General features: G+C 43.4%; 2 protein-coding genes across 6 annotated transcripts in view; one reads left to right on the plus strand and one right to left on the minus strand.

Moving 5' to 3' along the window:
* Positions 1-13: 13 nt before the first annotated feature.
* LOC135510708 (menin-like) lies at positions 14-10,201 on the minus strand. Of its 4 annotated transcripts, none has more exons than XM_064931846.1 (10): positions 8,999-10,201; positions 6,320-6,840; positions 5,863-6,071; positions 5,501-5,629; positions 4,984-5,024; positions 4,757-4,844; positions 4,423-4,559; positions 3,238-3,370; positions 2,671-2,835; positions 14-1,688 (listed from the first exon to the last, which is right to left on the minus strand). In XM_064931846.1, the coding sequence occupies exons 2-10, from the start codon at positions 6,753-6,755 to the stop codon at positions 1,176-1,178; spliced, it is 1,851 nt and encodes a 616-aa protein (XP_064787918.1). In that variant the 5' UTR covers positions 6,756-6,840; positions 8,999-10,201; the 3' UTR covers positions 14-1,175. The 4 variants fall into 4 exon arrangements, with proteins under 4 accessions (XP_064787918.1, XP_064787919.1, XP_064787917.1 ...); XM_064931847.1 differs by lacking the exon at positions 8,999-10,201 and adding an exon at positions 8,517-8,537; XM_064931845.1 differs by lacking the exon at positions 8,999-10,201 and adding an exon at positions 8,268-8,510.
* A 3,371-nt stretch (positions 10,202-13,572) lies between these two features.
* The window catches only part of LOC135510709 (reticulon-3-like), a 35,379-nt gene continuing 33,490 nt past the window's right edge, over positions 13,573-15,461 (plus strand). Inside the window, exon 1 of one of the 2 annotated variants that reach the window (XM_064931850.1) lies at positions 13,573-13,857. In XM_064931850.1, the coding sequence (XP_064787922.1) occupies positions 13,761-13,857 (97 nt within the window). In that variant the 5' untranslated portion in view covers positions 13,573-13,760. The remainder of the gene's footprint in view (positions 13,858-15,461) is intronic. The other variant, XM_064931851.1, reaches the window with a different exon arrangement.

A 15,461-nucleotide genomic window follows, 5' to 3' on the forward strand; every position in this document is an offset into this window, starting at 1 on the left:
AAACAAAAGGGTATCATATTTGAAATTATTTTATTACCTGCAAATAAAACCAATGATCAAGCAAAATACTACTGTATGTAGCTGGGAATACTACAGCAATACCCTTCAAACAGTGCATGGTCTTTCTGGTCACTTTCTAATCATGAGGTTGCCTATTGCAGCTCTGGCTAGTCTCAAAACTAAAAAAAAAGGCCACCTAAATTTTAAATAGAAAAGGTGGTGTATAAGGCAACCAATACCTAGAAAGAGACAACAGAGCAGGGTTGGACATTGTTACACAGTAATAGTCCAAATCACTTCCAGGGATTTCAGTGAAAAAGATGAAAATTAAGTTAAGACTTGAAATATAGAATGGAATTCTGGCTGCTTTAACAGAGCAATTCTCACATCCCATAAAATGTCCAGGGGCAGGGTGTTTTCATCATCTAAACACCCATTACTTTGGCTTTAAAATAACTTCCACACAAGTCAATCAGAACTCAACAGTTGATGTGTGCCACTGCTCAGTTGATCCTCACAAAGTGACTGCATTTTATTTTATTGTATGATACACAATCATTATTGAATCACAAGATTAAAAGGAGCAACTTGGTCAACATATGTCCAAACATGATTAAAGTGACGACCTCCACTCTTAAACACACACGTCATGTGCTTACCGACCCTCGTATGGCCTTATTGGTAGGGCCCGGACGATGCCAGCATCACAATATTTTTCCATGGTAAAAATGAAAACACAAACCATACAAAACCTGCTGTACGTCCAATATTGTACACTATAGCTCGGAAAATAAACAAATGTGACTCTGGATGCCTACAACTTAATGATTTATGTTTCTGACATTTGTTTCCTTGCCACAATACTAACGAGTATCGTGATACTGGTATCATCCCGGCCCTACTTATTGGGACTTATGATATGATTGCTAAAAAATAAAGTAAATCGTATAATGCTCAGCAGATGCGGCAGTCTTTTTTGTGCTGCCTCGCCTCTCACAGTCACAGCACAACAGAAATGTCTTACAGACAGCCTCTCCTCGTTTCTCTCCCAATGAAGAGAAAGTCTAGCCTGGTCCCAGATCTGTGTGTGCTGTATAGTCAACTCTTATGATAAATGACCATAAGTGTTGGCTTTACAACACAACCAGACTTGGGAGCCATGCTAGAGGAATGTTCTACAGAGATTTACGCTGGCGCTTCATAAAGGACATGGTGTAGTCACCTGACGGCGTGCTCTTCTGCCTCTTCATCTGCACCTGTGACTGGGCGGTGAGCTGGAGCTTGATGGCGCTGGCGTTGACCTTGGGTGCAGACAGCAGCTCCTTCATGCCCTTCATCTTCTTGCTCCGGAAGGCCACCAGGGGACTCCCACTGGGGGAGGGCAGCTGCTGGAGAGGAGAGGGCACCGGGCTGGATGACTTGGCCTTGCCTTCGGGGTCTCCACCGCGGAGCCCTGAAGAGCGACGCCGCGTCCCGCCCTCTCCACCTACTTTCTTAGCCTGGTTGGGTTGGGTTGGTGGTGGGACAGGGGTGGTGGGGGTGGATTGTGTTGGAGGGGAAGCTTGGTCTTCCAGTCTGGACTCACGCCTCGGGCCACGTCTCCGGCCTTCGCGAGGGTCCTCACTGGATTGGTCATCGTCGTCCTGGGGCTCAGGCTCTTTGGTGATGATGGACACCCTCTGACGGATCTGTGGATGATGTCCATACATTATATATACACACACATAAGTATGTGGACACCCCTTCAAATGAGTGGATTTTGCTATTTCAGCCACACCAGTTGCTGACAAGTATATAAAAATAGGGCACGCAGCCATGCAATCTCCATAGACAAACATTGGCAGTAGAATGGCCTTACTGAAGAGCTCAGAGACGGTCTACGTGACACTGTCATAGAATGCCACCTTTCCAACAAGTCAATTCGTCATATTTCTGCCTTGCTAGAGCTGCCCCGGTCAACTGTAAGTGCTGTAATTGTGAAGTGGAAACGTCTAGGAGCAACAACGGCTCAGCTGCGAAGTGGTAGGCCACACAAGCTCATAGAACGGGACCAAGTGCTGAAGCACGTAGAGCGTACAAATCGTCTGTACTTGGTTGCAACACTCACTATAGAGTTCCAAACTGCATCTGGAAGCAACGTCAGCACAATAACTGTTCGTCGGGAGCTTCATGAAATGGGTTTCCATGGCCGAGCAGCCGTACACAAGCCTAAGATCACCATGCGTAATGCCAAGTGTTAGCTGGAGTGGTGTAAAGCTCGCCGCCATTGGTCTCTCGGGGGGTTGGAAACGCGTTCTCTGGAGTGATGCTTCACCACCTGGCTGTCCGATGGACAAATCTGGGTTTGGCTGATGCCAGGAGAACGCAGCAAAGAGGGTGTGGGAGGGGTCAAATCCATGATTTTGGAATGAGATGTTTGATGAGCTGGTGTCCACATACTTTTGGTCACGTCGTGTAATTTACATTGAACCCAATGTGAGCCAACATCATTAAAAGGCGAAAAAAAAGGGATAATAATAACATTGTTTCAAAAGGATGTACCACTACCATGTACAGCCAACGTTTGTGGAAAGACCAAGTTAGATTGATTGTATTGTGAGTGGAACACGAGATCTCTAAAGTAAATGGGGAAGGGTTTCAGATTTAAAATCCAGGTTTGTGTTATTTTACCTGTGGGTCAAAGCGACTGAGGGACTGGACCAGGTAGGTGGCCCAGCCAACATGAAGGACAGGGGTGGGGCTTCCCTCCTCCCACTTACAGATGCCATCATAGAAACGCAACAGGTGGGCAAAGCATTCTGGGTCCTGGAGGGCAGAGGCCTGTATGGGCTGGTCCTGAGGGGGGTGCGTGGGGGGAAAGTGTGTTATGGAGAAGAAAAAGGAAACCCTCAGAGAATAACTTGGGAGGCAGTAGCTGTAATATGAAATATGATTGCCTCATTCTTTGACTTGAGATTAAAATGAGAAGGGGAAACATTCTATTCCATTCTCATGTAAATGGGGCGGCAGGGTAGCCTAGTGGTTAGAGCGTTGGACTAGTAACCATAAGGTTGCAAGTTCAAACCCCCGAGCTGACAAGGTACAAATCTGTCGTTCTGCCCCTGAACAGGCAGTTAACCCACTGTTCCCAGGCCGTCATTGAAAATAAGAATTTGTTCTTAACTGACTTGCCTGGTTAAATAAAGAAAAAATAAAAATAAAAAATTCCAATGGTGCCCTGGTGGTGAGAGTCATTACCTTCTCTCCTCCCTCGCTCCCTTCTCCGCTCTCAGCGGCTGCAGCCGTCTCCTTCAGCAGGGTGGGGATGACGTCGTTGGCAATGTCAAAAAACTCCTTGTAGATCTCTTCGTCCTCGCGGAAGTAGTTGTAGCTGAGAGACAGGTGAGAAATCACACCTTGTTCTAAACACATTGAAAACTGGCAATTCATGATTATCACCAATACAATTGTTCTGTTATTTGTTTTCCACATAAGCAGGACAAGGGGTATTAAAGGGTGTGTGCACTTATAAACACTGTTCTAGCCCGTCTTTTTGGCGGCAAATCAAAAACAGTATAGCAAATACTCAGAAACGTAACTTTTTGTGTATGTTTGTAGATCACACTCCATGTTCCTTTTTGTCGTGACAGCTAACAGATGGAGCCGAGATTAAAGAACAATAGGTGAAACAGGAAAGGAAAGGCAGAGGGGGAAAGGGAAGGCGAAAGAGGAGGGACGGAATGCATTGACTGCTACACTGCTCTGGGCGTGCCAGTCTCACACATGCTAGAGAAGACAGAGACGGGAGGGAATCAGCCCCTCGGATGTTCCCTGTGATCCGGTCGGTCCGACGTCTAAGAACTAGTGCCAAGGCTGGATGGTTGGGAGGAAGTTTCCTGTGATTGGATCGTTTTTAGTTAAGACAAAATTCTACCCCTGGAAGACGTGCATGCATTAGGATCACTGAAATCATAAGAAAAAGAGAAGCTATATAAAAGGTATATAACGCCATAGAAAATGGAAAAACTGCCATGCAAAACCTCAAGCTAGAATAAAATCACAATTTCAGACAACTTGTTCCAGATTTGAGACGACAAACTAACTAACACCATAAAGTACTGAGGAAGTGTTCAAAAACATTATCTTAGGGATCTGCCCTCTGCTGTCAGAAAGGTGAAACGGCAACTGATGGAAATCGTCAATGCATACCTCAGCCAGAGATGGTCAACGGGCTTTGTCTCAGCATCCATGCAGATGTCAATATAACTTATACCATATAAGGCATTATCATAACCACCTAACAAGGATTTTTAAATGAATGATGCTAAAGGTTATTTCTGTGGGTCAAACACACTTATTGCAATAAGAAAGACAGTTGACACAGAGCAGTAGTGTGTAAGATGCATAGAGAAGTTAGCCAGGCTAGCCGCTCCAGTAACGTACTCCTGCATGACCTGTGCAGCCTCGGCCCAGGCCCCCAAGGCCTCCCGGACCTCCCTGTGTCTGTAGTGGTAGCCGGCCAGGTACATGAAGGGGTAGATGTGCTCGTTGTTGTAGTACTTCTTAGCAGAGTTCACAGCCTAGAAACAAAATAAACACACTTTAAGCAAACAAATTCACAACGATGACATAAGTTAAGGAGTAAAATCCATAAAAAAATAAATATATATTATTTAACAAAGTTAATGAAATAACCTGTATTTTAAGATCATGACATTTTGACAAAGTTTTTTTCTTTTTTTTTTACAAGAATATGTACAGCTCTCCACACACTCACTTTAAGGTGGATGGCGTGGGGGCTCTCTTTGCCAGGGATGGGCTCCTGGTCCTCCAAGTCTGCCAGGGTGCCCATAGCCATGGGGTATCTGTGGAACAGCAAGGGAAAAGAGCTCCAGATGGTTGATTTGACAGGATAAGAACCTGTTCACCACAGAAAATAATAATTCATTTGGATAGAACCATGAGACATTTTCACCGCAACAATTACATTTCAAAAAGTATCACCTTTCCAGGTCTCCTCGCTCGTACAGCAGCCATAGAAGCCTCTGTGCACAAAAAAGATCAGAGAGAGAGATAGAGATCAGAAAGAGGACATCACACAGAAGCACTGATCACGGTATATATAAACTACAGTTCAGGCATGCTTGATGTCTTTGACTTTGATGATGCCGACAGGTGCAACTCTTCCCTTACAATATCAGGAAGTCCTATTCATTATATCAAACGTGCTTGTGCAGGGATTCCCTAACATTTTTGCGTCAGGGACCCCTTGGGCTCCCGAGTGGCGCAGTGGTCTAAGGCACTGCATCTTGGTGCTAGAGGCGTCACTACAGACACCCTGGTTCGAATCCAGGCTGTATCACAACCGGCCGTGATTGGGAGTCCCATAGGCATTTATGTTCAAATCAAATATTAATTTAGTAGATATATATATTTTGAGATGTGGCCATGGACCCCCTGACCCACTTTGGGAACCCCTGTGCTAGTGTACATCTATTGTTAATATTGGTGGTGGTCTGACCTGCTGAAGTTGTAGCATCTCGGAGCTGTCAGTGTGCAGGTCCAGAGAGGGGTTGATGGCACACACCATGAAGGCCACCTCCATGTTCCTGTTACACTTCATATAGGAGCCCTTTAAGTACAGCCAGCTCTGGGAAAGCAGGGAGAGATTGGGGTTAGGGTTGAGAGGTGTTGTGTTTTACTCTGTGAATACAAATGCAAGGTGAGAGGAGTGTGTGTGTGTGTGTGTGTGTGTGTGTGTGTGTGTGTGTGTAGAACAGCTGTTATATGTAGTTGACATGTAGCTAAATTAAAAAAGGTATGTGAGAGTGCATGTTATTATAATGTTTCTGCAGGGGACGGAAGTATTGTTATCTTGCTTACCCTCTCACCGACACCGGCAGCAACTGTCTGCCCCCTCCGGTCCTCGTTGCCCTTTCCGTGCCAGGTGACCTCTGCAGTCTCCTCTCCGTTCTTGCCAAAGATGACCCAGGCGTGGTCCTCGGACAGGGCCAGGTGCACGTCCCGCAGCCCCAGCACCTGGCATGCTGCCACCACCGCAAACGCCACCCCCGAGCTGTCCAGCTTTGTGCCTGTTCAAAATGACAAAAATATGATAGATTATTTGTAGCTTTACCCCTCTTTCAGACAACTGACTGGTGTGAGGATGGACACACTGCAATGACACAGAAACAGGTTTGTCCAAGAAATATAGCTACTGGGCCACAAATGCAATATAGCTAATCATCCAACATAGGAGACTGTATCAATATTATAGATCATATTCAATTACTGTAGTAGTACCCCCATATAACCCATCCCTGCATCTAATGACCCCTACCAGTGATGAGACTGAAGAGGGACTGGATGTGGGCGCGGTCCTTAAAGTAGGAGCGGCTCAGGCTGTTCCAGATGACATCAGATACTTTCTTCACCAGTTCCCTGCTGGACCCGCCAGCAGGCCTGCGGTACTGGGACAGGTCCACAGCGCCCCGGATCTGGGCTGCGAAGCGCTCGTGCAGGGCCGATAGCATCCCTAACTCCACTGTAGGAAAGCAGGAGTTTGGGCAGTCTAGCTCCAGCGGCTCAAAGCGCACCCCCGGGACATTAATTGGTATGACTCGGTTGACAGCCAGGAAGTGTTCTGCAAAGCCCAGGACCAATGAGAGAAGGGCAAGGTCTGGTTCAGATTTACGGAGCTCCTCTTCGAACAGGGCAACCACGCCACCAATCCCCTTCAGGGGAAAGTGCTTCTTCTGGGCTGAGTGTAGCCCCATGTTGACCCCTCTCCTCTGCCACAGCTCAGTCACTCACTTGGCCAGTGTGTCTTCTCTACTCTCAGCTGTAGTGATGTCACAGGGGCTGGATGAGAGCAATGTGGAAATCAGTACCAGCACACACCTTAAAATCACTTGAGCTGTATTTTTCCTTAAAATTCAAATGTGGTTTTTTTTCACTATGGAGAAAATAGAATAGACTAGGTTGCCTTAGTGGGCGTGACATATATCCACTTACCCATTCATTATGCGAAATGTGTTTAAAAAATGTAAATTAATACGGGAACAAATATTGATACAAATATCTGATACAAAACTGGGTTAAGTTAAGAACAAGGGTTTCAATTAATAACAAATCCAGATTATTCTAGCTAACTAACTTCTCAAAGCGCATTCATATTTCTATGACCTGGAGCATGCGCACAAGTTAGATACATGCACAAGAGGCATACTTGCCGAGCATGTTTAGCGACATGGTTCTGCGCAAGCTTCAGGTGACACCAGCGGTTTGAAAAGTTTGTAAATATTCTTCCCTCTTGAAACATTGTCTCACATTACTACCACCAAAAGAACCAACCGCACAGACAACCGGTGAAGTACATTAAAATATAATTGTATTAAACATTCTGGCTTGTTGAGGTCGCGAGAGTAAACCTTCCTGATTCAAACGCTCATTATTGCGCCATAAGAGGCTGCGCATGTATCATTTGGTTATCACTACGACAACGGCTTCCAGGAACAACAATATTTACATATTAGTTATTCAGAAAATGAATTAAATATGTTACACTTGTCACTAATTATGTTTAAATACTGTTTTCTAGTCCACGCTATTCAACTATTGCTGTGCATATTATTCTGACCACGTCCTTCAGATAACGACGATACTAACGTTATATTCTATCCACACACGGTCCATCATGTCTCTACATCCAATCACACAGACAGATGTGTATTGTTAGCAATTGCTGCACTGGTTATATTCTATCCACACACGGTCCATCATGTCTCTACATCCAATCACACAGACAGATGTGTATTGTTAGCAATTGTTGCACTGTTGGAGCAAGGAACACACGCAATAACATTTGCTAGACATGTGTATGAGACCAATAAAATGTAAATTTGATTTCTGCCTTGGCGTAGACTTTAATGCAATTCAACGTCGGGTTTCCAGGCAACTAACTACAATAGCTAGGTAGATTCGATAGTTTACTGAAACTGAACGGTTACTACAACACACACAGGACCGGAAAATTAAAAACATGTACGTTAGCTAGCTTATTATTAAGATTAATTTCTGGTCAACACCAAACATGCAGGTGGAGGCAATACATTGAAGCTAAAACGGGCAGCTACAAATATGCAAATGTGCTATGCAATATGGCTAGCAAGCTATGCTAGCAGTAATTATGCCAACATGAAAAACACAACTTGTGTATTTTAATCTACTGAAACATTACCAAACTCGTAGCCCGCTCATTAAAATGTACAAATAAACCTTATACACACCAGTTTGTTGAAAGCTGCACCCACATGTTTGTGCTTTGCCGCGCAGTGCTATGACTGTTGGTCTGTTCAAATCGGTCAGAACTCGAAGATTTGGCGCGCTTGCTTAAATCTTACATTGTGAGTCGCGCTCAATGCAATATTAGTTCAGAGTATCCGTAGATCTACGAAGCTGCACGCTCAGTTTAAACGTGTTTGAACGAACCCCCTTGTTTCTGTGTTAGTGCTATCAAAGATTGTGGATATACTGACAAGATACGTCTCTCTCCGACCTAACAATGGAGTCGTTGTTCACGGCACGGCGGGCTGTCTAGTTCCCACGTATCCTTTTTTGGATTGGTGGACACATCTCATTATTGTAATCCTTTTTGAATATTCGAAAAGGGTTGACGACGTCAACCGCCTGTATTACATTCAATGGAGAGAGAATAGTCTTTTTAAAAAAACAAACATTTTGTGAGTAATGTTTACTGTAAATGTGTATTGTTTATTTCACTTTTGTTTCTATTTCACTTGATTTGGCAATCTAAACATCTATTTCCCATGCCAATAAAACCCCATACATTGAAATTGAATGAGTTGCTTTGCTTCTAGCCTCATGTCATGAATACCCATAGCAATCTCCGACAAAGTGTTTTTTCTCAAAGTTGCCGTAATGTCACATGTCCTACCTATCATTACACTACAAACAAATCAAGTATAATTACATTTCCATTCAATCAAATAAATCTCACCTCGGAAGTAAGCCATTCATTTTTGTTGTTGTTGACCAAAGTCGACTCTTCTTGGCCTCCATACAAAAACTCCTTGCTTGGTGTGCGAAACAACGAAAATACGACACCTGTTGGATGGAGACAGATGCTCCGCCGAGTTGGGTCTCTTCCTCTCTGGTGCTGTCCAGAATATGCTCCATAGAGCATGTCGTTTTACCATGGGAGCACCATTTATTTTTTGTTAACCTTTATTTAACTAGGCAAGTCAGTTAAGAACACATTTTTATTTACAATGACGGCCTAGGAGGGGTTATGACAGATTTGTACCTTGTCAGTTTGGGGATTCAATCTAGCAATTTTTGGTTGCTGGCCCAGAGCTTTAACGACGAGGCTACCTGCCACCATTGAGGGCTTCCACCATTTTAAAGTAGTCAACTGGGTGGGAATTCCTATGGGTTGTGGTCTCTATAGAGCGCCACGGTGGAGATGTCAAATCCTAGCGGTCAAAACAGGGAAATGTTTTAAATCATTTTTTCAACAATTCATTTTAACCATAGGGCATTTTAGAAACTGGATTTTAGGCTGTGTTTCGTGCAGGCTGATGTTTTGATAACCATGTAAATCTCTCTCGGACAAGGTGACGTATCAATATAAATCGGCTCTATTTACCCTTGATGTGAAAATACTAATTAGCATCAAAGTAGACATGCAAAACCACAAAAATCGCTGCACTTCATCTCTAACAGAAGCCTTTGCTGACAAGTATTGTGTCAATTTAAAACTTGCACAAGACAGTTCACAGAATTGAAAGAAATGTATACAATTGATTACTACATTTAGCTAACAGATAATTAATCCAGGGATTCTTACCTTTGCCTCGATTCGGCAGTCTTGTAGTTGTTTATGATAGGCTAATTAGCGTTTCATTTTAGGGGGTAAATACAGGCGAATATATTGATAAGTCACCTTGCCCTAAAGAGATTTACACGTTATCAAAACGTCACGCCAGGGTAAGCCTACATGAAACACAGCCCTTATTTTAAGTGTTTCTAAAGTCCCCTTTTGGAAAAATGAATGGTGGAAAAACAATTGAAACCATTTACCTGTTTGACCGCTCGGTATTATGACTCGTACTATGGTACTCTATGAAGCTGTCATAACGGCACAGATATAAAGACGAGTCCTATATCTAGCTCTATGCGACGTCCCTAACCTTAACCCTTATCATTTGGGGGGGGGGGGGGATCCCAGATAGCAAAGACATTGAATTGTGTCGAACTTCCTTATCGACTGAACAGATGCATTTATGGAGATGAAGTTCAACATTGCACCATTGTTGGCAAAACATCATAATAAGGTTCACCGGCAGAGGGCAACATTATAACGAGATACTGATACATTGTTACAAAATGGGAAGCGATAAACATTACGTAATGAAAAAGAGGCGTGTACACCCACCGTGTGAAATGGAATGGTCTCGCAAAGCTATATTTTGTTGGACATAAAAGGCCTAACATGTTTCAATGAATTGTTTTTGTATTATTGTTTGTAGAAAGATTGATCATAACACATGCATACACTGGGCTTACATTCTCAAAGCAGAAAATAAATAGGGTGATGTTTGCAATAATAAAATGTGGTAGGTATTTTGCCATAAATAGGCTATGCATAAACATTGCATTCGGAAAGTATTCAGACCCATTTACTTTTTTCACATTTTGTTATGTTACAGCCTTATTCTAAAATTGATTAAAGTATCCCCCCCCCCCCACCACCACCACCACCACCCTCAATCTACACGGAATACCATATAACATACCATATAACATATAATATTACATTGTTGTTTTCCCTCATCAATACCCAAAAATGACAAATAAAAAACAGAAATATCACATTTAAACAAGTATTCAGACCCTTTGCTCAGTACTTTGTTGAAGCACCTTTTGCAGCGATTACAGCCTCAAGTCTTCTTGGGTAAGCTTGGCGCACCTGTATTTGGGGAGTTTCTCCCATTCTTCTCTGCAGATCATCTCAAGCTCTGTCAGGTTGGATGGGGAGCGTTGCTGCACAGCTATTTTCTGGTCTCTCCAGAGATGTTCGATCAGATTCAAGTCCGGGCTCTGGCTGGGCCACTCAAGGACAGAGAGATTTGTCCCGAAGCTACTCCTGCATTGTCTTGACTGTGTGCTTAAGGTTGTCGTCCTGTTGGTAGGTGAACCTTCACCCCAGCCTGATGTCCTGAGCGCTCTGGAGCAGGTTTTCATCAAGGATCTCTCTGTACTTTACTCTGTTTATCTTTCCCTCAATCCTAACTAGCCTCCCAGTCCTTGCCGCTGAAGAACAACCCCACAGAATGATGCTGCCACCATGCTTCACCTTTGGGATGGTGCCAGGTTTCCTCCAGATGTGACGCTTGGCATTCAGGCCAAAGAGTTCAGTCTTGGTTTCATCAGACCAGAGAATCTTGTTTCTCATGGTCTGAGAGTCCTTTATGTGCCTTTTGGCAAACTGCAAGTGCGCTGTCATGTGCCTTTTACTGAGGACTGGCTTCCTTCTGGCCACTCTACCATAAATGCCTGATTGGTGGAGTTCTGCAGAGATGGTTGTCCTTCTGGAAGGTTCTACCACCTACACAGAGGAACTCTGGAGCTCTGTCCAGAGTTCCTCTGTGGACAGAACCCGAGTGAACATTGGGTTCTTGGTCTCTGTGGACAGAACCCGAGTGACCATCGGGTTCTTGGTCTCTGTGGACAGAACCCGAGTGACCATTGGATTCTTGGTCACTGTGGACAGTACCCGAGTGAACATCGGGTTCTTGGTCACCTCCCTGACCAAGGCCCTTCTCCCTCGATTGCTCAGTTTGGCCGGTCAGCCAGCTCTAGGAAGAGTCTTAGTGATTCCAAACTTCTTCCATTTATGAATGATGGAGGCCACTGTGTTCTTAGGGACCTTCAAAGCTGCAGAAATGTTTTGGTACCCTTCCCCGAGATCTGTGCCTCGACACAATCCTGTCTCGGAGCTCTACGGACAATTCCTTCGACCTCGTGGCATGGTCTTTGCTTGAACATGCACTGTCAACTGTGCGACCTTATATAGACAAGTGTGTGATTTTCCAAATCATGTCCAGTCAATTGAATTTACCACAGGTGGACTCCAATCAAGTTGTAGAAACATCTCAAGGGTGATCACTTTGAGCTCAATTTCGAGCTCAATTTCGAGTCACATAGCAAAGGGTCTGAATACTTATGGAAATAAGGTATTTGTTTTTAATTGTTTATGCATTTGCAAAAATGTTAAACCTGTTTTCGGTTTGTCATTATGGGCTATTGTGTGTAGAGTGAGGGACAAAAGTAATTTAATCCATTTTAGAATAAGACTAATTTAACAAAATGTGGAAAGTCAAGGGGTCTGAATACTTTCTGAATGCACAGTAGGCTATGCCGCATTCTCATGCTAGTGGGAACTAGGTAACTCTGAAATTTCCCGACTTGCTAACTGGTTGAACGCAGTATGTGTATAACTGAACCAGAATCTGGGTGTATAGGAGACTTCCCCTTTAAGCCCAGGAAGCACACATTCAACTTGTCACTCACCAGCCTTTTAAGCTTTTAAGCACAATAATGTCAAAATACATTCCGTACTTACCAAAGAATGGAGTTTCACTGAGAAAGTTGTACTTCCAAAAAACGTCTAAGTAAAAAGGTACATGCAAGTATTGTTTTTGACCAAGTGCAAATTCCCCAAATCCACCTCTTCTGCACCAATAAAATCAGTCATTACTGCCAAGCATAGGTCGGCTGATTGAATGGTCATTGATTTTATCTGGAGAGGAAGAGGCAAAGCGAGAGGTTGCACTCTAGCCATAATCTATCCAAAATAAGCCCAAATGCGTTTCGCCTCCCTTTGGGACAACGACTCCCATTGTTAGGACGGAGACATGAGCATCTCGTTATGATATGCAGATCTGTTTTATCACCTACAACAGTGTACTACAGAGGAGGTTGGTGGCACCTTAATTGGGGAGGGCAGGCTCGTGGTAAGAGTTGGAGTGAAATGGTATCAAATACATAAAACACATGGTTCCAACTTTGTATTTAGACCCTTTTTGGAATTACCTACCGGCAGTAATGATGATAGTTGCTCAATGAAACTCCATTTTTTGATAAGTAGGCTACCTAACATATTTTGACATTACTAAGCTTGAAAATGTGGTGAATAGCAAATTCAACATCTACTTCTCGGGCTTAAAGGAGAATCGCCATATTCAACGTCTCATGTAAGGCCAGATTCTGGTTTAGTTTATAACTACAACTAGTTAAGTCGAACATTTCCGAGTTTCCTAGTTCCGAGTAGCACTTGAACGCGGCATATAACGTGCTGTTGCCTTGAAACGCAATGAGATAATGTTGGGTATTGCCCTTTAAATGAGCCAATGGCAAATATCAATCTCGGGTATATTCATTCGCCAAACAGTTTGTAACTAAAACCAGAGTTTCTATTGGACAGTTTTATTTCGGTCCCTCCCCGTATCGTTCCGTTTTGCAACAGAATTGGCGGAATGAATACACCTTGTTTTGCTCTCTCGATCAGTCCTCAACCATACAGTGCCCTCCATCCACACAGTGCTTGGTACATGCGCGTGAAGGTGCACAGGCTCAGTGACACTGCGTCCAGGTCTTGGGGAATACGAGGCAAGTTGGAAGAAGACATTTTAAGGACAGCAATAATACACAACAAATTCTCGCCGCCACCGTGCAGAATTTTTTAAAATTATAGTAAAATGGCAGATCCAATGACCCAGTCCACCCAGATATCATCGTCGCAGGGGCTGGCCGATGGACAAAACTCTGTTGCGGCCAAAGACTCAAAAATGTCCGGTAAGAGAGATCTGTACCTAATTCAACGGAAACGTTGAAATGTTCAACATAGACATTGTGTTTTAAACTTTCAATAACACAGGTGCTTTGAGATAAAGTAGCCCGTTGCTTTAATGGCAGACCGTCGAAACCACGATTTTTTTAGGTCGGTAAAAGGAACGTAAATTAAAATAGTTGCACTTCATTTTTTCGTTTGTTATGCAGACTTATATTGGCCTCTAACCTGTAGAGACTTTAAATGGTAAAGTTGTTTAAGGGGGACAAGTGCAGCCTTGTAAGCCGATATGAGGCAATTTTCTTCATTGTGGGCGTTAAAAGGGTGTTAGCCTACTAAATGCTCTATTAGAAATTCTGCTCGACCAGTCAGCACCCACCGCCCGTTATGGAATCGAACCATATTACACTGGCGAGAAATTGTTCAAAAACACAGATAGTTGGCTTGAGAAACACGCACCACGATTGGATGGAACACTAAACCAGTCTCCCGCTGGTTGCGAGGCTTCGGGGGGCTGTCTTTTGTGTGCTTTGTCAACGTTCCCTCCAACCTCTAATTTGACCTAACTTTTTATTTAGTATCAGGCAAGGGAGCAGAACATGGTGACACATTTTACTCCCTAGTTGGCCGCGGTGAAAAGGCTTCATGTTGCGGCGTCGGTAATCTGCACTGCAGATGCATTGTTACTGGGAAACGGCAAATGAAGGGAGGACCTCCAAATTGTATCGGCATTGGTAAACAAACCCATGCGAGGAGATTAGTGTTTCACAGTCCAATCCCTCTCATTCGTTACAATGATGCATTTATTCTTATTCTATTCTGTTTAATCTTAAAATGTGTAGCCTACTGTAGGCTTTATGGCGTGTTCTAAACAACGAGAACCCGGGAAATCTCTGACTTCCTACTAAAGCGCGTTCACTTATCGGAGATTTTCGAGTATTTAGTTGTTTTGATCTCGGCATGACACCATGTCTTGTTTTGATGTCATGTCTATGCCAATAAAGTAAACATTCGCTAGTTATCTAACCAACAACTGTAACGATGTATTTGAGACAAGTTCAAATGTATTTATGTTTTCAATAAACATTCAGAGACTAAATATAGTTTGCATGTCAACGGTCTAAGCCAACCGTCTTTTTTGATCCATAGTTGCGCACTCGCCGTATTTTTTTCCTGCACTGAGCAAATTTGACGTCTGATGAGCTTGAACGTTGAATGTTTACTGTGCTCACTGAGGGTGTACCCGCGTTAAGTTACAGTTTTAAGTGGCCAAGTAGGCTACTGTGGCTATTTGATCGTAATGGGGGGCCTACCAGATTGGCCTACAATGGAGAAAATTAATCCCATAACATTTTAACATGGAAATAGCTGTTCTAACATTCAGCCAATGTGTGGTATTCAATGTAGGCCTACATTTCATGAGATTTTTGAAAAACACGTGCAGGGCTTGACAGTAACCTGTTTATCCCCTTGTCCTTTAGACAAGGAGGTGACTGAACATATTGTTGTGTTTGCTGCAAGAAACCATTTTACTAAATAAAATACAATATTCCCATACCATTATTACAGAAGATCAGACAAATTATACTACTGTACCTTATTCAAGCCA

Source organism: Oncorhynchus masou, chromosome 23 (genome assembly GCF_036934945.1).
Source record: "Oncorhynchus masou masou isolate Uvic2021 chromosome 23, UVic_Omas_1.1, whole genome shotgun sequence".
NCBI classification, from domain to species: domain Eukaryota; kingdom Metazoa; phylum Chordata; class Actinopteri; order Salmoniformes; family Salmonidae; genus Oncorhynchus; species Oncorhynchus masou.